The 26,628-nt window shown below is 42.2% G+C and overlaps 1 protein-coding gene across 1 annotated transcript; it reads left to right on the forward strand.

Moving 5' to 3' along the window:
- The first annotated feature begins 2,149 nt into the window (after nucleotides 1–2,149).
- On the forward strand, nucleotides 2,150–23,349 carry LOC144493883 (Fc receptor-like protein 5). The gene is made up of 8 exons (XM_078213465.1): nucleotides 2,150–2,182; nucleotides 2,686–2,961; nucleotides 4,001–4,306; nucleotides 9,907–10,200; nucleotides 12,592–12,897; nucleotides 13,118–13,411; nucleotides 17,205–17,504; nucleotides 22,197–23,349. The coding sequence occupies exons 2-8, from the start codon at nucleotides 2,946–2,948 to the stop codon at nucleotides 22,253–22,255; spliced, it is 1,575 nt and encodes a 524-aa protein (XP_078069591.1). The 5' UTR covers nucleotides 2,150–2,182; nucleotides 2,686–2,945; the 3' UTR covers nucleotides 22,256–23,349.
- Nucleotides 23,350–26,628: the final 3,279 nt, after the last annotated feature.

Genomic DNA, 26,628 nt, shown 5'->3' on the forward strand with positions numbered 1-26,628 from the left:
CCATTCTTCTGGACTACAACTAACCTTTGGAATCTGACACGTTTCTGCTTTCGATGTAATACTCTCCTAATCGTCCTTGTTATTCATGGTATGCCCGTGCTCCCCTTTGATTCGTTAGTCCTCATTGTGATGAAGGCTTTGCTAGGAGTCATGCATTATCGTCTTAAACGTGCACTATTGCCATCTATTTTCTTATTTAGTTCATTTTGGCCAATTCCATGCACTTAACTTCGTATTTCAACTACTTTATTTTAACACTATATTCTTGTCCCAATTTTCCCACAAATGCTAAATTCTATCAAATGGTGATCATTACTTCATAAACCTTGAGAACATTTCCTCAACCTACCTCATTCCGTATTACTGCATGGAATATATCCCACATGTATCCGTGTCATTCTGCTGGAAGGAAACATTCCAAATACACTCCATGAATTCATTTTCTTCTCCGAATTTTATTCCCTTCAGTCCGATTCACCATGAAGCAACTGAGCTGCGACCAAACTATTTGGCAGCCCATAATAACAACATGTAACGATATGGAATTGGAGGCAGAAATAGGCCATTCAGTCGGTGGAGCCTGCTAAGCCACTCAATACGACGAGGACCGATCTTATCTCGGTCTCATATCCAAGCAAAAAACATTATGTGATTGTAATACCAAATTAGATGCAAATCTTGCGACTAAAGATATCAAGGTGTAGAGGGGAAGACAGGATCAGGATATTGAATTTTATAATCAGGCATGATAAGAATGAATGTGGAGCAGGCTCGAAGGGTCGAATTGCCAACTCTTGCCTTTACTTTCTATGTCATTTTCTGGCTTCTCCCCATATACCTTCATCCCGCTATTACTTAAAAACCTATCCATCTCCTGCTTACATTCTTTTTAATGTCCCAGCGTCCACAGCACTGTGGCCAGGGTCGCGCCGGTAGGGGAGGGGTGGGGGGGATTCCATGAATTCACAAGCTTTTAAGTTAAGTAGTTGATCTTCATTTCTGTTTTAAATCTTCCAACACTTAGCCTAAAACTATGACCTCTCCTTCTACAATGTCTCAGAAGAGGAAATATCCTCTCTATGTCTACCCTGTCAATCCCCTTTAGCAAATTATTCTCCTCAATTAGATATACTCACACTCGTTTGAACTACTGCGAGGAGAGGCCTAACGATCAGAACCCCTCTTGATGAGACAAGTCGTTCTTCACTGGAATAAATCTAGTGAAATTTCTTTTATCAGCCTGTGATGCATTACGTCCTTTACCAAGGGAAACAAGACGGTGCACAGTCCCACAGATGCAGAAGTTTCTTTCCATTTAAATAATGAGTTGCCTTTTTATTCTTTTGACCAGAATTGATAACCTGACACTTATCCACGTTAAAACTGTAAGCAAAATATTGGCCCACTCACTTAGCATATTTACATCCATTTGTGAGTATCTTATTTCCTCATTACAACTTGCTTTCCCACCTGTGCTCGCGTCATCTACAACGTTTAGTACAGTATAATTTGTGTAATTTGTTCACAAAAGTAAATTAACATCAGATTCTAAGTTCTGAATTGATCTAGCATCAATCTCAAAGAAAATCTTAAACGTCTATTGGCTTTCAAATGCAGAGTTACTTCTGCTCTTCACTCCTGTCTCCCTTTTTGTCACATGTATTGGTGCCTTTCAGTCATGTGGGAAGCTTGAAGAGGCTGGTGCACATTTCCTTGGAGAAGAGAAAGACAAGACGATTTCACCGAGGTCTTCAGCATTTGGCAGGGTTTTGATTGAGTTCATTATCTCCCTGGAGCAGAAGACTGCAGAAGCAGAGGAGCTAAATTGAAAGTGATGAGTTAAAGAACTATCGAGGGCATGAAAAAACATTCTTGTTCAATGTAGAAATTTTTACAATTAACTGCCCGAAAGGGAGGTAGAAACAGATTCAATGCAAAGTTTTAACATGATTTTGGAAACATGGTGGATGAAGCAGACAGCGGCTCCTTGGAAAGGGCATGGAATAGCATTAAGCACTTGTATCTAACAAAGGGACGATAAAAGTGTAATAGGTCTCATAGCCTGCCTTGCGCAGTATGTTATTCAGTTGTAGGTTAAACCATAAACGTGTTTGTGTTCATTATATTAATTGACATTTCTCTTTTTTAGTGGTTTTCGGTGCACGGCAATGTGTTTCTCAAGGTTAGTGTACAAATTTACCCGAGCGATAATGATATTGATAAATTAAGGTCCTACGGCGTTCAGTTTGTTTACAGAGACATACATTTGATTCTGGTAACCGATCACATAGCGAACATTGCGAGCAATGATGCAGGTTTCTATCTCAGCAACTTCTGTTGTATAAAGGCTATGGAATGTATATTGCTTCCTCAAAGTTCATATCCATTGTTCGGTGCAGCTGGGTGGGTCAATATTTATTGTCCTTCTGTATTGTCCTTGAATGAAGTGGCTTGCTGGGTCATTTAACTGTCATCTGTGGATCTGGAGACACATGTTACCCAGGCAATGGAAGGATGGCAGATTTCCTTCCATAAATTATATTACTAACTTATTAACTGAATCATCCACCAACACATGTCGTTACTTTCCCTGAAAACGTGCAGTTGATCATCATTTAACAACGGCTTCAATATAAGAACAATGAAAGCCACAATGTAAATCGATCTCTCTTTCGATTTTTCCAGTGATATCACTCGACCAACCAACTGGACTGTATGTAGAAGGAGAGACTGTCGTCGTTCACTGCAATTTGCTCAGAGGTGGTTGGTTCAATGCCGTCCGCTATTACAGAGGTCAAGCATTAGTCTACTCGAGTTGCACTCCAACACTGAAAAACTCTGACACATGGTGGTTTGTCGCAAAGACATTCAGCCAGGGATGGTACCGATGCCAACATCTGAACACATTTATCTGGGGCATATCGAACCAGTGGAGCAATGAGGTGATGCTAACGGTAGCAGGTGAGTGATGGAAGAAGTAAATATTTATGATATCACTTCACCGCCATTGATGTTTTCATCTGTCAACGTTTAATTCACTGTAACTGAATGAAAGTGTGGCTACGAGACCCTGGGGACTGGTTTTAGTTCTGTGGTCGATGTTCCAGAAAATGGAAGCCAATGTGCTTTAACTCTTTTTCTCAATTTTATTGTGCAATTCTTGACATTACCTTAAAGAATGAAGCCTGAAGCACTTACTAAGACTTGACTGGTATAATTAACGGTATTTAGCAATGGTCAATCGACTGTCCAGAGGAGTAAAATAAATATGGAGGAAAAGGGCGGTTGGGGTTTCGGGGTTTTCTTCCAATTTGCACCTCTATCATTGTCAAGACGAAATCAATTTCTGTTTGCTGGCCTAATCTTCGAGACTCACATCACAAGAAATAATCATAGAATCATAAAACACTACAGTGCCATTCGGCCCATCGAGTCTGCACTAACACAATCCAACCCATGCCCTATCCCTTACCCTAGCTCGTCCCCGGATACTAAGGGACAATTTAAGCATGGCCAATTTAGCTAATCCACCTAACCCACACAGTTTTGGGCTGTGACGAGAAACCGACGGAAACCCACATGGCAAATCTGCAAACTCCGTACAGACAGTGACTCAAGCTGGGAATTGAACTCGGGTCCCCGGCACTGTGAGACAGTAGTGCTAGCCACTGTGCCACCGAAACGCCCCTTTGACAATAATAAAACAAACATGCTTTCAACGGATATACCACAGCCCCAACACCTCAGCACCCCCATCCACACCCCGCAGCAGGATGTTAAGATCACCCTCGAAATGGTTCTCTACGCGCTAGTTAAAACTGTAACACTACATTCTGCACCCTGTCCTTTACTTCTCTATGAGCCGTATGTCTTTGCTTTATAGCGTGCAAGAAACAGTATTTTTCACTGCATACTAATCTATGTGAAAATAATAAATCAAATGAAATGAAATCAAAATGAATGTGTTTCAGGTTAATCTGATGCTATGTAATCTTCACAGCTTTTCCGGACAAGCCGTCAGTATCTGTTAACCGTCCCGATCATGTATATCTGAAAAATGAGCAGATCGATGTAGCATGTGAGGCACCACCTTCATATACGGGCAGCAGTTTCTATTTGTACAGAGGAGGACAATCGCGCCCAATCAAAACAAAAGCAGCCGAATCTCTGGAATTGGGTGTCACATTTCCCATCACAGACCCATTGAACACAGGGTCAGTGGAATTTTCCTGTATGTATAAGAAGACTCTGTCACAGCGGGAGATAATCTCAGAGAAAAGTGACAGCCTGAGGGTAACATTAGTCGGTAAGTTTCAAAACCCTTCTCGATATGAACATATAAGCTCCCCCAATAACCTCGTGGAATTAAAAGAAATACGAGTGAAATTGATCCTCGGTGAAGCATAGTGGGTGGGAATGCATCATCCACCCTTTATATGAAAGGTTATTTATGAATTTCTTCTGAATTGTAAAATAGGCAATCAATTCACTATCTCATGTTTTCAACTTCCACCGAGGCAAATATGACCCTACTTTTCTGGCAACAGTTGTTAATAAATAGTTTCCTCGAACAATTAGTGCCCTCGACAGTGAATTGTTATCGAAATTTTGTAATTTAAAATGGACGCTCTTCGACACACATTCATTACAAACCCGTACTATTTTTTTCGCATTTGTCGGAATCCTATTATCTAACTTTAAAACGGAATTGTAAACTGTTCATACCAACACCCTAATGCCATCAAAGAACGTTTTGCAGTCGCGAAATTTACAGAAATCTGTAGAGTAAAATTCATTTAAAGCTGCTCAGGTGGAATGGGACTGATTCAACAACCGCTCATGCAACCATTTCACACTCCACCAGGTTGAAGAATCGATTTTTTTTGATGTGTTGGGAGGTAGGGCAGCAGGGCATCAAATGTGACCGTTGGGAACTTCCTGAAGACTAATCGCCCAGATTATGCAGATCGATTTCAAACTGTGCTTTCTAATTATTCTGGAACAGATCCGCCAAAAGCTGCACAGATATACCTTGATCAATTGACGAGGTTATATCTGGTTGGTGAGGCGGTCACAATTACCTGCACTGTTCCTGGAGATTATCCCGAGAGCAGCTTCTCCTTTTACAGAAGCGACAAAATTCTGATCTCCAGTGACATCTTCACAGAGAACAACGTTGGAAAAGTCATTGTTACCAATAGGAAAGATGGAGGGCAGTACCGCTGCAAATATACAACCTCAATCTATGGAAGGCGATTAGAATCCCAGCCAAAGATGTGCGGGTTAGGTTGATTGGCCATGCTAAAATTGCCCCTTAGTGTCCTGGGATGTGTAGATTAGAGGGATTAGCGGATAAAATATGTAGCGATATGGGGGTAGGGCTTGGGTGGGATTGTGGTCGGTGCAGACTCGATGGGCCGAATTGCCTCTTTCTGTACTGTAGGGTTTCTATGATTTTCTATGGTTTCTATGAGAATCCCAGCTCAGTGAGATTGTGACTCACAGCAGTAAGTGAGTGCAAATTAACAGAGATTGTTAATTTGGATGTTTAACTCTTTTGATGTATGAATAGAAGTTCTTTCTTCAAACAATGGAGCAGTTTTTAGGGATCTCTTTGAAGTTATGACATAAAATCCCTACAGTGCAGATAGAGGCCATCACGCCCATTGAACTCTCCCATTGAACATCTATTCAGGCCTTCTCCCCCGCCCCAACTCCGAAACTATCCCCATGGCTAATCCATTTAACCTATACATCGTGAAATACGAAGGGGCAATTTTACCATAGCCAATCCAACTAACTGCGCATCTTTGGATTATGGGAGGCATTGATTGTGATCTTTCAGGCATCAATGGAGTCAGCGAGGGTCCCAGAATACGGAAAAAATATTGATGTTACACCTCTGTTTTAAGAAGGGAGGGAGGCAAAATGTGCAATATTATTGGCTGGTTAGCTTGACCTCAGACGTTCGTAAGATTTTGGAGTCCATTATTTAAGAATGAATTTTCTGATTACTTGGAAGTGCATGGTAAAATAGGATGAAGGCCGTTAGGTTTCATGAAGTGGAGGTCATGCCTGAAAAATTGTTGGAATTATTTGAGGAGGTAATGAGAGGTTAGACAAAGTAAAGTAAAATGGGTGTTATCTACTTGGATTTCCAGACGGCCTTTGATAAGGTGCCAAACAGGAGGCTGCTGTGTAAAGTAGAGACAATTTCCAAGCATGGATAGAAGATTGGCTGTCTTGCAGATGTCACAGAAAGCAGCTGGTGACTATTGGAGTTCTGCAGGGTCAGCGTTGGGAACACATGTTTTCACTTCATACATCAATTATCTAGATAAAGGAACTGAGGGCATTGCGATTATGTTTTCAGATGACACAAAGGTAGGTGAAGGGACAAGTATTATTGAGGAGGCAGGTAGGCTGTAGAAGGTTTGGAGAGTGGACAAATGAGTGGTACATGGAATACAACATGGCGAAGTGTGAGTTTATGCACTTTGGTAGGAAAAATAGATGCATAAACTATTTTCTAAAGGAACAAAAATTCAGAAATCGGAAGCGCAAAGGAACTTGGGAGTTCTAGTTCAGGATACTCTTCAAGTTGTCTTGCAGGTTGAGTTCGTAGCATAACGACACGGTGGCAATTCTTTTCCACTGCACAATTTTGTAACCCCCAAGGGGCATACCTCGCCTGGAAATCTTATACGAGTGTGTGTGAGGTACGAGGAAGTTATTGGGTTTGTTGCATTAAAACAGGATCTGACACGCCATATCATGAACAATTAACATTCTTTATTTTTTAAAATGGTGACAACTTTATTAAAACAATGAACAAACTGAATTAAATCCCAATAGAATGCGGTTAAAAAAATGATAAGACTCCTTCAGGAAAAATCAAATAAACCATTGTAGAATTCAGTTACCCTCAACTATTATACAACCAGGCATCTTTTGGAAATATGAACATTCTCCGGTGATGTTCCCGTCTGGAATACTTTTTGAGTTGGTCTCTCTCTCTCTATTTAAATATTAATTTTATGAAGGCTTAAATTAAATTGCAAGATTTACAGGACAGCTTCGCCGACCCTCCTTCCGACTCAAGTAGCAAGCGTATTCTGACAGTTACCCCCTCTTGCCCGGGGTTTGTATAGCTGGAATTACCTCACAGTACTCCTGCTATCTGAGTAGCTTGCGGCTGTCAACAACCCTCACATTTGAATTCCACTGGTTCTGTTCTGTGTCTCTGCGTTCATGTTTTATATATACATTGGTCCAGTTCAAAAGTCTGTTTTGATGAGGTTGGAACACTGACTGCTTGGCCTTGATAGGCAAAAATAGGCTTTTGCAGCCTGCACTCTGCAATTTAAAGTCAATGCATAAAGACATTTGTTTTTTTTTAAGAGACAATGTGATATGATTTATTCTTTAGGTTTTAACATTTATTTTCACTATTTACATTTGTCAAACACCACATTTTTAACCTTACATGTACAACTTCACAACAGTAGTTAGGAAGGCAAACGGAAAGTTAGCATTGTTATCCTGAGCACGACAGTGCAAAAGCATAGATGCAATGCTGAGGCTTTATAAGGCCCTGGTCAGATGACATTTGGAGCATTGTGAACAATTTGGGGACGCATATCTAAGAAAGGATGCACTGGCCCTGGAGAGGATCCAGAGGACGTTCAGCAGAATGAATCCAGGATGACAAGCTTGACGTATGAAGAGCATTTGAGGCTTTGGAGAGAGTGCAGAAAAGACTTACCAGGATGTTGCCTGGTATGGAGGGTATTAGCTATGAGGTGAGATTGAGTAAACTAGGGTTGTTCTCCCTGGAAAGATGGAGGTTGAGGGGCGACCTAAAAGAAGTTTATAAAATTATGAAGGGCATGGATAGGGTGAACAGTTGGAAGCTTTTTCCCAGGTCAGAAATGACAAACTCAAGGGGTCACAAGTTCAAGGTAATGGGAGCAAGGTTCAATACAGATATGCGGGGGACGTATTTTACTCAGAGGGTGGTGGGGGCCTGGAATGCACTACCAAGCAAGGTGCTTGAGGCAGACACGCTAGGATCATTGAAGACTTATCTAGATGGCCACATGAACAGACTGGGAACAGAGGCATACAAACGGATGGTCTAGTTAGGAACACATGATCAGAGCATACTTGGAGGGCCGAAGGGCCTGTTCCTGTGCTGTGTTGTTCTTTGTTCTTTGTTCTTTGTAATGGAATTATTTGAGGATGCAACCGGTAGAGTTAACTGATGAGAACCATTGAGTTTTTTTTAATGTAGACTTTGAAAAGGCTTTCGAAAACATCTAATATAACACTTTACTATGCAATGCTAAAGCACATGGGATTACAGGTACGTCTTGAGACGGATGGAAAGGTGGTTTGCACACAACAAGCAAACAGATGGCATAAAGCTTTTCTTTTTCTTAATGGCAGGCAGTGACTAGGAGAGTACCGCAGGGGTCTGTGCTAGGACCCCAAGTATTGAAATTATATATTGGAAGAGGGAGCTCAATGTATCGTCTCCAAATTTGCAGATGATATAAAGTTGGGTGGGAGGGTTAGCTCTGGGGATGATGAGATGCTTCAGCCTGATTTGGACAGGCTGGTTGTGCGGGCATATGCATGGTAGATTCAGTATAATGTGGACAAATGTGAGTATTATCCTCATTGGTATCAAAAATAGGAAGATAGATTATTATTTCAATGGTGGAGAATTGTGAGAGTTGAATAATCAGCGAGAGCTTTGTGTCCTCCTGCAACAGTCGATGAAAGTAAGCACACAGTTACATCAGGCAGTAAAAAAGGTCCAGGGTATGTTGGCGTTCATATCGAGATAATTTGCCAATTGTGATAGGGGTGTTTTACTGAATTTGCATAGGGCGTTGGGAAGGACCCACCTGGAATATTGCGTGCAGTTTGGTGTCCTTATTTGAGAAAGGATGTCCTTGCTATAGAGTGAGTACAGAAAAAATGTAATCGACTGATTCCTGGAAGGGAAGGTTTGTCATATGAGATGAGATTAAGTCGGGGTTTAGTAGAGTGATAGGGAATTTCATTGAAGCTTATGAAATTCCAATACGATTGGGCATGGTAGATTCAGAAGGAATGTTTCCGATGATGGATACTCTTGCTTCAGTTGTCCATGTAAACCGGAATACTCGATTGAATCCGGCGTAGACAGACGGGGAGAACAAGGCCAGTCACTCAAAGTCGGAATTTAATCCAGGTCAATGGCACTGTGTGGCACAAAAGGAAAATGTAGTCACCTGTTGGGGAAAGAAAACCAAAATGTGCTGGAAATCCATCAGCAGATGAGCAGTATTCATGCCACCATGCTGCTCCATTAACAGCATTGGAAGAGAGGGGTCACGTTTGCGTGTCTGTGCGTGTGCGTTAACCATCTGGGCACTGTTTTTGAGAGGAGAAATGTTCGAGGTTATTTATGAGGCACCGTCCTCATGTGCAGACAGCAGGTCCTATTTGTAAAGAGGAAGACCCAATCAGCCAATGAAATAAGAAACCACCCATTCAGCTAATGCAGGATCGCATTTGCCATCACAAACCCATTAGATGCAGATGAGGTTTTCATCTCCTGTCTGTATACGGAGACAGTGTCACAGTGGGTGAAGGTCTCTGAGAAAAGTGAGGCCCTGAATGCAACTGTGGTGGGTAAGTTACAAAAACGCTCACTCTGAGAACTATAAAGACCACTCAAGGAGAGTTCATTGTTTGAAAATATGAGAGAGCGGAATTGGTCCTTGCTCATGAAAATCGGGTGGAAATGAATGTTCTGTTTGATATCGGACAGGCAAAAAGTTAATGTGATCTTGCAAGTGAGGAAAGATTTACCAGATCAATTTCTAACTGCTGTTTCCAATCATTCCACAACAGATCAGCGCACAACTCCAGTGATATCTCTTGATCAATGGACTGGGGTTTATGTAGTAGGAGAGAAGGTCACCATTACCTGCACTGTTCCAGGAAATTCTCCCGGGAGAAGTTTTACCTTTTACAAGGGGAAGAGAATGTTGGACACCAGAAAACATATTGCAAAGGACAACATTGGAAAATTCACGGTGACAGATAGAAACCAATCAGGGCGGTATCAATGCAAATATAGAGACTCGGTCTATGCACGGTGGTTGGAATCTCCTCTTAGTGAGACTGCCACTATCACTGTCGTAGGTGAGTATGTGAACGGTGATTGTTAACATTAACATTCAATGCTTTGTTCCATACATAGGAGTTACTTTTCTATCAGTATAGCGTTTATCCCATTGAATTTACAACAGAAAATCCATTCAGTGCAGAAGCCGGTCTAAAGGTCCTCTGAGACTCCACCAACTCTCTCACACAGGGCGGGATGGTGCACAGTAGTTAGCAGTGCAGCCTCACAGCGCGAGGCACCCGTGTTTGATGCCTTGCTTGGTTCACTGTGCAGTGTTCACGCGTTCTCACCGCGTCTGCATGGCTTTCCTGCGGGTGCTGCAGTTTCCTATCGCAGTCCAAAGACGTGCTGGTTAGGTGCTTTGGCCATGCTAAATTCTCAAAGCACGAAGAACATAAAGTAAAGAACGAAAAATAGTAGATGATAGGAACAGGCCCTTCAGCCCTCCAAGCCGGCGCCGATTATGTTGTCCAATCTAGACCAACCACCTGTATACCTCTGTTCATATATCTGTCCAGATAAGTCTTAAATGTCGCTAACGTATCTTCCCCAGCCAGCTCACCTGATAGTGCCAGACTCCAACATTCAGTCTCTAAAAATCTTCCTGCGCACACCTCCACTGAACATTTCCCTCTTTTCCTTTAACTTGTTCTCCCTTGCACTTGTCATACTGCTCTGGAAAAAAAAACTTCTAACTGTTCACCCTATCCATACCCCACATAATTTTGTCAACTTCTATCAGATTTCCCCTCTGTCTCCGTTTTTCCAGGGAGAACAATCCCGGTGTATTCAATTTCTCCTCATCGCTAATACTCTCCATGCCAGGCAACTTCCTGGCAAACCTCTTCTGTACTCTCTACAAAGCCTCCAACGTTTTATATAACTGTAACACAATTTGCCAACTTTTATACTCGATGTCCCGATCGATGAACGGAGGCATGCCATAAGCTTTCTTCACCACCTTTCCCACCTGTTCCCCCAATTTTAAGTATCTGTGGCTCCTGATGGTTCTGCCATTGATTTCTTAGCTCCCAGCTGAATTGGACCTTCAAAATGCATCACCTCGCAATTTTTCGGACGAAATTCCATCTGCCATTTCTCAGCCGAATTTTCCAGCCTATCTATATCCTGCTGTATTCTCGAACAATCTTCATCACGATCCACAACTCCAGCAATCTTATCATCATCCGCACACTTGCTACGCCTTCATCCAAGTCATTTAAGTATATACAGTGTACGCGAACAGGTACAGTATTGTGGTGACTCGGGGATTTTCGCAGTAATATTCATTATCATAGAAAGAAACCCTACAGTGCAGAAAGAGGCCATTTGGCCCATCGAATCTGCACCGACCACAATTCCACCCTGGCACTACCTCCATATCCCTACACATTTTATCGCTAATCCCTCTAACCTACGTAACTCAGGACACTAAGGGGCAAATTTAGCATGGCCAATCAACCTAACCCGCACATCTTTGGTCTGTGGGAGGAAACCACAGCACCCGGAGGAAACACACGCAGACACGGGGAGAATGTGCAAACTCCACACAGACAGTGACCCAAGCCGGGATTCGAACCCAGATCCCACAGTGCTAACCACTGTGCTACAGAAATTCCGGCATTACGTGACTTTCTTTGTGAGTTAAACATGTGGGATTGTCGTGAGTGCTCTGCTTTTGCCACACTGTGCAAAAATGCGCGGTCTAGGTCGACTGGCCAAAATTATCTCGATGTAGAATCTATTTTCTTCTCTGAGGGAATTTTTTTCACGGTACATGTCTTGAGATGGTTAGTTTCTATTGAGTTATCGCAGGTAAACAAAGGCTGCACATGTCTTTTATTCACAATTATACCCTTGCTTCGAGAAGATTCTCTGCCATCCAAACAGCTGGTAACAGCAACCGATCACATGAATCGAATATCGAATGAAATTACTTGCAAACGCCATTACGCTTAGTTCACTTCACACGTTTCACACGTAACGGCAATGTAAGTTGAGACCACGATGTTTGAGTCAAATGTAAGCAACTTGCCTCATTTTACCAACACAGAAAGCTTCAAAACACTGAGCCCAGACAAGGGCAAATTTAAGATCCGCATCTGGTTTAAATTAAAGTACACCACAAATCCTAGCAGGCTTAACTCTGAGCCAGAAAACAAAACATTTTAAAACCACTATTGCCACGTCCGCAGTGTGTGTGTGTGTGTGTGTGTGTGTGCTTATGTGCATGCTTGTGTGTCTGTGTGTGTGTCTCTGTGTGTCTGTTGGAGTAGGCGACCAGCAGGAGTGGTCAGTGTGCACAACCTAGCAATCATAGTAGGTTCCCACTTGCCACGCAACGGTGAATTTGCTGCTAAATATATTTGCTTTTTTCAACTTTTTCTCTTCCCTTGTAATCCTGACAGATTCCCCTGACAAACCGTCAATATCTGTTAACCATCCGGATCAAGCGTTTGTGAGAGGAGAAGTGATCGAGGTTACTTGTGAGGCCCCGCCTTCTTATGCAGGCAGCAGTTTCTATCTATACAGGGGGCGGCAGAAACAGCCAATCAAAACAGAAACAGCCAGTTCAGCGAAATCCAGGGTCAGATTTACTATTTCAAACCAATTGGATAAAGGGTCTGAATTTATCTTCTGTCTGTATATGAAGGTTGTGTCACAGCGGGAGATAATCTCAGAGAGAAGTGAGACCGTGAGTGTAACGGTGGTGGGTAAGTTTCAAAATATTGACTCTAAGAATATTGAATATCACACAACGGGCATTCTTGGTTTGAAAGTTTGATGGAATGCAATTGAACTTCGGTCGTGCAAAATTGATTGGAATGAATGATGTGCCTGTTACCAGACGCGGAAAAGTTAATCTCTTCGAGAAAGTGAACAGAGATACCACAAATCAATTGGTAACTGTTGTTTCAAATTCTTTCTCAACAGATGAATTCGCTGCTCCAGTGATATCTCTTGATCAACGGACTGGGGTGTATGTAGTTGGAGAGAAAATCACCATTGCATGCACTGCTCCCGGAAATTCTCCCGAGAGAATTGTTACATTTTACAAAGGGAACAGAATGTTGGACACCAGACACGTTGTCACAAAAGACAACATTGGAACACTCATGGTGACCAATAGGAACCAAGCAGGGCAGTATCAATGTAAATATGGAGACACGGTCTATGGACAATGGTTGGAATCTCCGCTCAGTGAAACTGTGACTGTCACTGTAGTAGGTGAGTATGTGAAAATAGATAGCTAATTTGGATATTCAACTCTTTTCTTGCATATATATGAGTTCCTTCTTCGATCAATATATCAGTTTTTAGATGTTGCATTGAATTTTGACATAGAATCAACTCAGTGCAGAAGGAGGCTACATGGAGCACCCGGTCAGCAACGACTTACCCGCAGAGTATCCTTCCCTGCTGCCCCATCATGCAACTATCTCCATGGCTAATCCATCTCAGTTGCACATATTAGGACACGGACAGACAATCTTACCCCGGTCAACCCCACTTACCTGCACATCTTTGGATATTAAGGGCAAGTTGAGCATGGTCAATCCACATATCATGAACAATTTTGGGCACTCCGTCCAAATTACCACGGCCAATCCACCTAGCATGCACATCTTTAGACTTTGTTTTGATAAACACGCAGGCAGCCATGGGTGGTCTGGACAGTCGGCAGTGATGAAAACCAAAATGGTACCAAGATTTCCCACAAGAGAAGTAGACCACATCTACTGGGCTCTGCACATCAGCACACATCCAGTCCACTCCTTGTCTTCTTATCCCTTTATCCTTCCAATTTCTTCACCCTCATATGCTCAACTACATGCTGCGTAAATAATCTCTGATATTTCCATTGCCACCACTGCACAGGTAAGCATTAGCATTCCTGCACCAGCACCCAAATCTGCAACTTTATTTTCCTCAGTCGTCTTTCATAGAAATCATAGAAACCGTACAGTGCAGAAAGAGGCCATTTGGCCCATCGAGTCTGCACCGACCACAATCCCACCCAGGCCCTACTCCCTTATCCTTACATATTTACCTGCTTACCCTCTAAACTGCGCATCTCATGACACTAAGGGGCAATTTTAGCATGGCCAATCAAGTTAACCGCACATCTTTGGACTGTGGGAGGAAACCGGAGCACCTGGAAGAAACCCACGCAGACACGAGGAGAATGTGCAAACAAAGGGAACAGAATGCTGGACACCAGGCAAGTTGTCACAAAGGACAACATCGTGACACTCACAATGACCAACAAAAACTAAGCAGGAAGTATCAATGCAAATATGCAGATTCGGTCTATGGATTTCGGTTGCAATCTCTGCTCAGTGAGACTGTGACTGTCACTGTAGTAGGTGAGTATATGAACAGAGATAGCTCATTTGGATATTAAGCTCATTTGTTGAATTTTTAGGAGTTTCTTCTTCAATCAATATATCACTTTTTAGATGTTCCACTGTCTTATGAAATAGAATAAATTCAATGCAATTGGAGGCCAAACGGCGCATCCAGTCAGCAGTGACTCTCCCACAGAGCGTCCCAACTATCCCTCTCTGCCTCCCGATCCTGCAATTATCCCATGGCTAATCCATCTATCCTGAACAATTCGGGAAACGAAAGGAAAACCTGAACAATTCGGGACACGAAAGGAATTTTTTACCACGGCCAACCGAACTTACTTCCAAATCTTTGGATATAAAGGCTAATTTATTCATCACCAATCCACGTATCATGAATATATTTGGACTTTGAGTCAATTTTACCACGGCTAATCGACCTAACATGTACATCCTTCGACTCTGGCAGGATAACCACGCAGGCACCATGCCGTGCTTGTGTCACCGGTGACGAAGTGGTTACCAAGATTTCACATAGGAGAAATAGCCCTATCGCTACATCTGCTGGGCTCAGCAAACATCCACTTCTTGTCTCCTTATCCCTTTATCCTTTCAACTTCATCGCCTTCAGATGTCTGTCCACATGCTGCATAAACGGATCTCAAATATTTCCATTGTGACCACTATTCACGCAAGCGCCCACATTCCCGCACCACCACCCAAATCTGCTGCTTTCATTTCCTCAGTAGTCTCTCGGTAAAGGATTTGTGAATCTATTCTGTCCATGCCACAGTTTACACCAAGTGAATAATGTTTCTTTCCATCTACTCAACACCCCTTCTCAAAGGCAACGAGGGATCGGAAATAAATGTTGGCCAGCCAGCGACGTCCCTGTCCCATGAATGCACAAAAAAAAACACTTCAAGATATCCATCAGTTCCCCCACTCGGTATTATTTTTTTTAAATTAAAAATGTCCCAGCCTATTTAAATATTCCTGAGTGTTATATGCATTCTTTTTTTTGCTTCACCTTCCTGAGCCATTGCGGTATCCATTCGCTTGTTGATTTTCATAATTGATGTAACGTGGAGATCAGAACAGTGCACAATCCTTTCAGTGTAGTCACATCATTGTCCACATTGGGCATCGTTGCCAAAGCAATCACCCTGATTTATAATGGCGCCCTTCCTTCGTCTAAGTTATTTTATCTGTGCACTAGGACTGTGCTCTGCCATGTGAATGTTAATTTGCACTCCTGCCCAATTTGACCTGTAAAAAAAATCCCTTTAACACAGCAAAATCGTGATTGACCGACTGAATTACAGTGCACAAGAAAACCCACAGATACATGTTTGTTTCCTGTTGTCAATTATTCTAACAAATCAGCTCACAAGGCTCAGTATGTCTCTTGATAGGCCGACTGGTGCGTACTTAGAGGGAGAGATGGTCACAATTAGCTGCTCAGTTAACAATCATGTTCACATCTACTTTTATAAAGATAAAGGACAACATTGGAATATTTACTGTCAGCAGGACAGACCAAAGAGGGCGTACAAAGATGCATATATGACATTTATCAATAGGAGGAAGTTAGAAGCCCAACTCAGTAAGCCTGTGACTGTCAGGATAACTGATCCGTGAATGGGGCAATTATTCTTTATTTGTATTTTAAACTGGCATTGCATTTTCATCAAATGCACCTCCTACTTCCACTGCTAACATTGCTTAATATTCACCTAAATGATATTTCTGCTATCTTTCTGTCGGTAGTGATTAACACTGAACCCACACTTATTGCCAACTGATGACAGCATCTTTTTTCATATTGGACATATGGAACAGCACAATACAGAGTCCACCTCTTCACTCCATTGTCGCTGTCTCAGTATTTTACGGGACAGCCCGCCTGGTCTCAGTCTCCTGTTTTTACCCAAATTCCCTCAAAGTTTTTCCCTGAGAATGGTCATGGAAATCCCCTTGTAAAATCTTCTGCTGAAATTGCTGCAATTCCTCTTCATTCATGCATTTTGCACGAAAATAAATTGCTACTTTGAAAGTAAAATGATTTTGCTGCCGTTTCTTTACATTTCTATATTTCTGTTTCAAAGTTACGGACAGTTCCATCAATGCCAACCATCATTCTGCATTAACGCTTTATATTAAAAAAATCATATTAATGATCTTGAACATATAGGTAACACATCCCCTGACAGTCGGGACTCAGATCCGAACAAGCATTTTGTCCCTCTGTATCTTAAATCAGACAGTTTTATCCCACTTCGTGGCATGTATTCATAAAACTCTTATCAATCTTCTCATAAGCTTCAACAAGATCAGAAATTTGCGTAAATTTACAGGAACACCCAAATCTGATCCTTTATACACAATTTAAAGATGGACAAATTAGCTATATTAATTTTCCCGTCCAACGAATTGCTTCACTTCACAATTCAATGTGTTAGCTCTAATTGTCACATTTTCCTGTTGGGAAATCTCCTGATGTGTGGTCACAGACCTCTCACTGTTCAGTATATTTGGTTTCTTCTTGTTTTATTTATTTCTTAATTATTCCCAATTGACCAAGCTCAGATCATTGATAATGTGTTTCAAAAAAAATATGTCAATGCCAAACATTGAATTGATCATTACAACCTCATCATTTCCACTTACAGATCTTCCCAAACCAAACCTGTCTGTGCATATTGATCCGATGCATCAGGGTGGAGAAATCAGATTGAACTGTACCAGCCCACGAGACAGACCTGGAGTCACATTTTACTTATACAGGCAAGGGGAAGTGAGCTATTCGGATGTGCAGGCTGCTGCTGCCGGAGGCAATTCTGTCAACTTCACCATCAAGAATGTTGATCAGAAAGGAGGAGGAGGAAATTATACCTGTCGGTATGAAGAGGATGTGAGCAGAAGGAAAGTATTCTCAGATCTGAGTGACCCTGTGCACATCCCTATAAGAGGTAAGTGACACCCACACGGCTGCTATGTTGTGCTCCCTGTTAAGTATTATGGTGGAGGAATTTAACTGGCATAGAAATGCAGCCAAGTATCTGTACAACTCTGTCACTGCAGACACATACTCAAAGTGTTTTTTTCTTCTTAATAATCCACAGATACCTCTGGTTTCTGCAATGTTCCATTCTAATTTCTCAATCATCGTTTATATTATTACTTGGAAATGCATAATAGTTTTGAGAGAAATGTATATGTGTTTTTAATACCAGATAAATAACAGCGGCTAGTTTAAGGGGTTGGTAGCTCGTGTCGGGAAAGAAAGTGAGTGGCACAGGCAGATTAGTGTGGTGGGGGTGCACTTACTTACAGTTTGGGATGGGGTCGGCTTGTAAGATGTGGAATGGAAAGAGCAAGGTGAGTGTCGAGTGGCTGGGTCATGTCATGTTGGTACTATGTGTCGTGGTTAGGTGGAACTATTGCATGAGGCAATTTCAATTCAAGCCTTTCAAAGAGCAGTATCTAGATTATAAGACGGTTGCATCTCTGATTTTTACAACATTGGAACTCCTCTTTGAAGCATTAAATTAAAGATGAGGATATTTATAGAATTGCTTGGAAACATAAAACCATGGAGAATATGATTAGGAAGAGGCGTTTTGTCCTTTCCAGCCTATTGCGCCAGTCAAGTTCATCATGCCTGATCATCCAACTCCATAGCCTGATCCCACTTTCCCCCAGATCCTTTCATCCCTTCGCCTCCAGTGCTGCATCTAACATGGGAAGTTACCTCTGGGCATCAACCAGTTTCTTTGTTCGCGAATTCCATAGGCTGAACACACTCTGAGTGAAGAAATTTCTTCTGCCTTAAATGGCCCACCCTCTTTCCTCAGAAAGTGACGTCTGGTAATGGACATCTTCACCATCGCGAAAAGTCTCCATGCTTCTACCCTGTCAAGCGCTGTCAGAATTTTATATATTTCTGAGAAATTCCCCCCTCATTGTTCTGACCTCCAGTGAATACAATCCTACCCGACGCCATGTGTCTTGATAAGCCAGTCCAACTATCCCAGTAGATCGCCTGATGAACATTCTCTGAAGCCCATTTGAGCAAAACATCCTTACTCAGATAAAGAGACCAATACTGCATGTAATATTCCAGGTGTGGTATCACCAAGACCCTGTATAATTGAATGAAGTCATCCCTGGATAATTGAATGAAGTCATCCCTGGTCCTGTAAACGAATCATCTCACTTTGAAGGCCAAAATACTATTTGCCTTTTTTACAGCCTGCTGCATCTGCACGCTTATCTTTAGTGACTGTTTTGCGAGGATATCTGAACCTCGTTGCACATTCCCCTCTGTTAATTTATGACCATTAAGACAGCACGCGCTATCCCCATTTTTGCTATCACAATTGAAAACCTCATATCTATCCTAATTATACTTCACCTGACAATCATTTGCCCACTGACTCAACTTCTCCAAATCACAACTCCTCCATGTCACACTCCAAATCTGCATCCTTCTCACAGCTCACTCGTCCACACAACGTTTGACATCTGAGTTCCCTCACCATTGCCACATTAGTCACTGTCTGACATTTGGAGAAAAAAATGTTTATTGCAATTCTTTGTTTCCTGTCTAACAACTAGAATTTTTAGTCCATCTCAGTACCTTCCCTCCAATCTCGAATGATAAATATATAGTAAAAACATAAATAAATGAATATGATCGATTAATTGTGGCATTTCTGAGGGAGAAAGAGTTCTCTACACATTTGGACCATTCTTCAAATTCAGTTAGAACAAATTCACCCCTAATTTAATCGCTTACCCTCGTGATCTGAGACGAGTTAAAACCTTTATGTTTCCCTCGAGCTCTGCTACATCTTCCTTACGATATTCTATCTGGTGCAAGATAGTAATCTCTTTGAACAAAGGTTTGGTGGAATGAATTGGAGGTTGTAGTTTCACAGAATCAGTCTGTACTGTTTCAGTAGGTAGAGCAAAATCAATATTCACCATGTCCTAAAATGTCTAGTTTCGACTTCATCGTCCATACCCATGCTGATCCGTTGGTGCCTCACTGCTTTTCTCCTCTTTGGGATGGTTATCGTCGTGGGAATAGACTTAATCCGGATCAAGAGAAATAAAGATTGTCATGGTAAATTCAAATTATTACACAGCTGCACATTATTTCATGGTAGCATTTAGTCAGGGAATGTAATATGTTGATTTTCTCATCATGCTATCTTTAAACATTTCATTTTCATTGATGAATATTAACACAAGAATGGAATGCTTTTCAAAATACACTTCATGATTCTTTAGGCCTCAATTGGTTGACATAAATTCTGTGCATTATTTCCACACTCGATGTCACTCTAGGGGAGGCAGGACAAAAACACCAAATAGCAGATGACTTAATGTAATGTAAGGAAATGTGGTGAAATTGAAACGAATCATTACATTTTTTTGCAAATTTTTTTGCACATTTACTCTCCATCTGCAGAAAATCCTGGTTGAATTTTACTGAGCAGTCAACACCAATGAATTCTGGATTAAAATCCCTGGCGATATATTTTAATTCTCAAAGTCAGTTGTAGTTGAGAAATAACCGATATTTTCTCTTTCAGCCCTCTTTTCACCAACAAGACTGTTCTATATACCATGTTACATCTATCTGCAACATCGTGTGAACAACCTGTACATGAATTGAACTTCCATTCAATTGAGAGACAATGATTACACTATGACAATAATTTGGTTAATAGTAAATCCAATGCAGAAATGTTTGTTAACTTGATCTCCATCAGTCATTTATCTAACACAGTTTGTTGAGTAAAATTCATGATGAGGAGATGCCGGCGTTGGATTGGGGTAAGCACAGTAAGAAGTCTCACAACACCAGGTTAAAATCCAACAGGTTTATTTGGCAGCACTCGCTTTCGGAGTCTCAGGCTCCTTCATCAGGTGAGTGACGAGCTGTGTTCACAAACAGGACATATACAGACACAAACGCAATTTACAAGATATTGGTTGGAATGCGAATGTTTACAGGTAATCAAGTCTTAAAGGTAGACAATGTAAGTGGAGAGAGGGCCAAGCAGAGCTGAAAGAGGTGTGTATTGTTTCGAGACAACAGATCATTGTCCGCAGCAAACTACCCAGCCTTCAGGAGAACAGTGACCACGACACAACACAATTCTGCAACAGCAACCTCTACAAGACGTGCAGGATCATCGACACGGATGCCATCATCTCACTTGAGAACACCATCCACCAGGTACACGGTACATACTCTTGCAACTCGGCCAACGTTGACTACCTGATACACTGCATAAAAGGATGTCCCGGGGTATGGTACATTGGGGAGACCCTGCAGACGCTACGGCAACGGATGAATGAACACCGCTCGAAAATCACCAGGTAGAAGTGTTCCCTTCCAGCCGGGCAACACTTCAGCAGTCATGGGCATCAGCCTCTGACATTCAGGTAAGTGTTCTCCAAGGCGGCCTTCAGGACACACGGCAACACAGAATCGCTGAGCAGAAACGGAAAGCCAAGTTCTGCACACATGAGGACGGCCTCAACCGGGATCTTGGGTACATGTCACACTATCTGGAACCCCCACGACTTGCCTGGGCTTGCAAAATCTCACTGACTGTCCTGCATGGAGACAATACACACCTCCTTAACCTGTGCTTGGCCCTCTCTCCACTCAAATTGTCTGTACCTTTAGGACTTGATTACCTGTAAAGACTCGCATTCCAACCATTATCTTGTAAATTGAGTTTGTGTCTGTATGTGCCCTGTTTCTGAACACACTCCTCACTCACCTGATGAAGGAGCCTGAGACGCCGAAAGCTTGTGCTGCCAAATAAACCTGTTGGACTTTAACCTGGTGTTGCGAGAGTAAAATTCAACCAGGATTTTCTGCAGATGGAACTGATCTTTTAATTCCAGTACATTACTCATATACAGAGGACAAATAAAAGTCACGGTGTCTAATCTATCAGTAAATACACATGAGGAAACAATTGAAAATATTCTTCGTAGTATAAGGAACATCCTGTATGTCCGAGCAAGATCAAATAATCAGTATTTGTGTTGATTTATTTTACTCCACGCCACGCTGTGGTAAGTAATTCAACGTGCCCATAAAATGTACATGCCGAGAGATCATTAAGGATCAAGATATTATTATTCTACACAATGATGACAATTAATGCTTCATGTGGTTTGATCGTGTTAAATTAGATCGCAAGAAGCTGAAATCATAACAGTGGGAAGTTGTCGAGCAAATAGGCACAGGAGCGGAAGCTCCAGTAATCGTGGAAGATATTTAAGGGCCTTGCCAAAGAGTTGGCTGATGTAACTTCGGTAGACTTTTACAAATAAATTGGATTTAAACTGGAGGATTTTAGACGTTTCTCCAAGAGCGACAGATAATGTACACAACTACAACTAGCTCACTAATGCAGCAACATTGAATGGGGAGATGACAATATAACAACAACTCCTCACAGAGAAGGCTCAAAGAAACGTCGTTGCAATTTAGAACCCGATGAATGCCCTTATAGATGACATTAAATCATATGCAGCGTGTGGACTGTTAAATTTATGAAGATATCAGTGAGACTCCACCACTTGTGCGAACAGCCTGGTTGATAACCTTGTCCTTTCTCTTCTTGTAGACAATGTCATAGGCGGACGACATTGCAACGTAAGGGTCGATGAACAGACTGCAATGTGAACAAACTGGATTTGCAAAATTATATACACTCACATTTCAATACAAGCTATATTTTATCATGTAAATAGAAACAGAATTGGTTGGCATATATGAAATGTAGGTACATAAGTAGTTACAGCTATTCCTATCAACAAATTTCCTTGTGTCCTAATGTGTGAGTGGAAACAACATGATATAAAATAGGTTTATTTGGAATCACGAGCTTTCGGAGCGCTGCTCCTTCATCAGGTGACTCACATTGAAGAAGCAGTGCTATGAAAGCTCGTAATTCCAAATAAACGTGTTGGACCTTTACCTGGTCTTGTGAGACATCTTACAGTTCTCACCCAGTCCAACGCCAACATTTCCACTGCATGATATAAAATGACCATCACTGGGCATGTGAGGAATCACTTGAATAGAGTTCCATTTTGGAATTTCACAAACACCATCTCATTGTTGTAGCGTTATCCATATTATAGCGTCACTTCAGAGGTGCTCATCAATCTCCATATTTATATATTCATATCCCCCAAATGTAATAAGGAAAGTACAGCAAAATGTAACTAAAGATTTAATTACGAACTGACACAAGTCAATGGATAAATAATGTGTCACTCTGCTCAGTCTGTATGCTTTGAGGAATAACATGACGTAGATTTGATGAACAGTTCAATGATGTGCTATGTGTGATGGCTGCGATTGTCAACTTTTAATATACTGCAGACATTCGCAGAATAGGCAATACCTGCGGGCTGAGAGATCCAGTTAATGTTAAATTTCAATGACATGGTATGGGAACTGGTGTGAGAGAAGTTCGAGAATTGTCGTGATCCCTGGGAATCCAACATAATCCTGATATAAAATGCATTAACCTCCAACACACTGATCAAGGTCTGCACAATTCTATACGTTATATTTGTAAAAATTTCGATGTTGCTCAGATATTCTGTCACACAAACAATCCATTATTCAGCCTTATACTTCATTTGGAGTGTCTTAAGTACCATCTAGTTGCGGCAGTGGCTGATATTATTCTGAATAAAGAAATAAGACATTTCAAGCGACTTATTTTTTGTCCAAATGCCTCTCCTCTGATCATCAATTCAATTTCACATTCATCCAGCCAGGGTGCTTTTGGCTTTGAATTAAATCACAATCGATTTTCAGTGATGCTTATGGCAACACTTCTTTAATCTGCACCTCTAACTTCTCCCATTCTTTTGGGAAATAGGAGCTGCAAGTTAAATTATGATCCAGTGACACAGGGCTGTGGAGGCAGGATGAAGTATCAGACAGAGAGATGGTCAGATTTTCTTCAGCTGTATATTGTGATTAAAGTGAGATACCACCACACTCTGTTTGATGCAGATGACACTGCATGAACAGAGACAGGACAAAGGGTCAGGCAGGGGTGCCTGTTTCTCTTGTGATCCGATGTACCTTGTCACTCAGGAGATACAGCACCATATTTTGCTGGAGTATTGACGCTAATGCACTAATAGAGACACTAAAAGACATCAGGTGTGAAGTTGTACGTGCTAAGGGCATGATGGGAAAATTGGTCAACTATTTCTTACAATATAAAGAATGGCTGACTCAAAATGCCAGACCCCTGTAAGAGTTAATAGGCTGTGTGAGTAAATAAAACAAGATAAGGTCATGGAGGAAGGAGTCACCGACCTTCTCCTGTTCCATCAAAGAACAAGATAAGGGTATAAATAATGGAACCACGAGTTCTGGAAGGTCAGCAAGTTCAAACCTGATGACTGATTTTGCTCACGATTCTATTACTAATCGAATTCCTGAATATGCTCTGGTCACGAAAACTGATAATGATTATGTATGAATACTGAACTGTTTCTCTGTGTAATTGAGGACTTGTGGAAGAATCAGCAGCTGTATAAACTGCTCTCTGACCCCAAGTTTCAGCCATAAACTGCATGCAGTTATTCGTAAATAAATGCTTGATATATTGACAGAATTAATTTTGTTGAGTCTATTTATTACAGTCAATATGGAGGAAAGTCTCCACTTCAACATTTGACACTGCGAGCACACACCAATACCCTGAGTGAGTTCTGTAGGGGACTGAAGAAGTGATCGAGCCACGACCCGGAGGGAAGAGACGGACGCCGGCACAATATAAGATTCGCCTTGGTCTCTCTCTCTCTCTCTCTCGGATCAGTGCTACGACCCCTCGTCCCTGGCGGAGGACACTAACAGGTGACGGTATTCGAATCTAAATTGGACTGTGAGTAGATTGTGTTTAGGGTCATGGACCCGATTGTGTTTAGGGTCAGGGACCCGATTGTGTTTAGGGTCAGGGACCCGATTGCGTCCAGCCTGAGGTCAGGGACCCCTTGATCCAGTTTTACATCCGGACCAGGGTTACACAGGCTACGTTTGGGTCAGGGACCCTGTGATTTGAATAGTTTGGGTCAGGGACCCTGTGATTTGACTTGGTACCAGGAATTCTTTTTTTAATCATTTTTTGCCTGGGGCACAGTATACTGACGCTATGGGACGGAACGACAGGGTCGGGGTAAGATAGGCAGGCTGGGCTAGCCCATCAGGTTAAACAACAGGAGGATCCTCCCAGTTGCTCTGGCATGCCGCTCTTTCCCTATTCAGGCCTTTGGTGTAACGCACGACTTTGGCCGCCTCTGGTAACAAGGAGGTTTTATCGCCTCTGCAGGAACTCCCATTCAAAACGCTTTTTGGGTTAAAAATCTCCTCGATGTTGTTCAGCTTCCTCGTGAATTGGCTGTTACTAAATGTGCTGCGCACACGAAGGGGGACACTCCTGTGCAATTAGGGAATCCCCGTGCTGATTCAGCTGCTAAGGCAGCAGCTGCATCGGCCTCTGTGATTGTTCCCACTGGGGATAATCAGACTCTAAATAGGGTACCTGCATTGGGGACGAAGGGCATGCCAGAGATAACTGAGGGTCAACAATTACAGAGGGATGCCTCTGATTCTGAGTGCACGCTATGGAAGCCAATGGGGTGCACGCACTCGTTGACACGGGACCTGTGGCTTACCCCAGTTGGTCAAGTTTGTATCCCAGATTCTTTATTACGGTTTTAATTCATTATTTGCATTCTTGTACCCACCTTGGCAAGGAGGGAATGGTACAGCTACTTCTGAAGACTTGGTGGCACCCAGATTTGAATACAGCAGCGCAAACGCGGCTGGATAGATGTCTCATTTGCATGAGAAATAATTGGGATAAAGGCATTAAATGCCCTCCTGGAACCACTCCCTTGTGAGATGGTCCGTTTATCTGTATATAGCTTGATTTTATTGAACTACCAAAAGTAAATTGCTATAAATATTGTCTAGTCATATTCGATGTGTTTAGTAAATGGATTGAAGCCTTCCCCACCACAAATTGTACTGCACATACGGTGTTCACAGAAGTTATTCCCCGTTTTTGGGTACCCAAAATAGTAAGCTAAGATAATGGACTACATTTGGTGATCAGATCAATACTGAATTGTGCGAAGCACTCATAATTAAACAACAACTGCATTGTGCGTATCACCCGCAGGCAGCAGGAATTGTGGAAAAAGCCAACAGGTCTTTAAAAGAAAAATTATCTAAATTGACTGAAGAAACTGGATGAAATTTGCTAAAGGCATTGTCCTTGGCACTGTTTCACATGCGGGTGATTCCTCATTCGCGGACTGGACTGTCAGCTGCAGAGATAGTCTACGGTCGGCCAATGAGGACTCCCTGGGATGCCCATGACAAACCCCTGGAGGGAGTAGAGTTCCATGTGATGGGGGAACAGAATAAGAAGTTTAACAACACCAGGTTAAAGTCCAACAGGTTTATTTGGTAGCAAAAGCCACACAAGCTTTCGGAGCTCCAAGCCCCTTCTTCAGGTGAGTGGGAATTCTGTTCACAAACAGGCCATACAAAGACACAAACTCAATTTACATGAACAATGGTTGGAATGCGAATACTTACAACTAATGCAAACTGCCCAGCCTTCAGGAGAACAGTGACCACGACACCACACAACCCTGCCACAGCAACCTCTGCAAGACGTGCCGGATTATCGACAAAGTCGCCATCATCTCACGTGAGAACACCATCCACCAGGTACACGGTACATACTCTTGCAACTCGGCCAACGTTGTCTACCTGATAGGCTGCAGGAAAGGATGTCCCGAGGCATGGTACATTGGGGAAACTATGCAGACGCTGCGACAACAGATGAATGAACACCGCTCGACAATCACCAGGCAAGGCTGTTCTCTTCCTGTTGGGGAGCACTTCAGCCTCGGGCATTCGGCCTCTGATATTCGGGTAAGCGTTCTCCAAGGCAGCCTTTGTGACACACGACGGCAGAGAGTCGCTGAGCAGAAACTGATAGCCAAGTTCCG

The sequence above is a fragment of the Mustelus asterias genome, chromosome 5 (assembly GCF_964213995.1).
Source record: "Mustelus asterias chromosome 5, sMusAst1.hap1.1, whole genome shotgun sequence".
Classification (NCBI taxonomy): Eukaryota; Metazoa; Chordata; class Chondrichthyes; order Carcharhiniformes; family Triakidae; genus Mustelus; species Mustelus asterias.

Coding starts and splice junctions, on each gene's coding strand:
- LOC144493883 (XM_078213465.1), top strand. Junction 4,307..9,906: donor CCTGAGGGTAACATTAGTCG/GTAAGTTTCAAA, acceptor ATTCCACAACAG/ATCAGCGCACAACTCCAGTG. Junction 12,898..13,117: donor CGTGAGTGTAACGGTGGTGG/GTAAGTTTCAAA, acceptor CTTTCTCAACAG/ATGAATTCGCTGCTCCAGTG.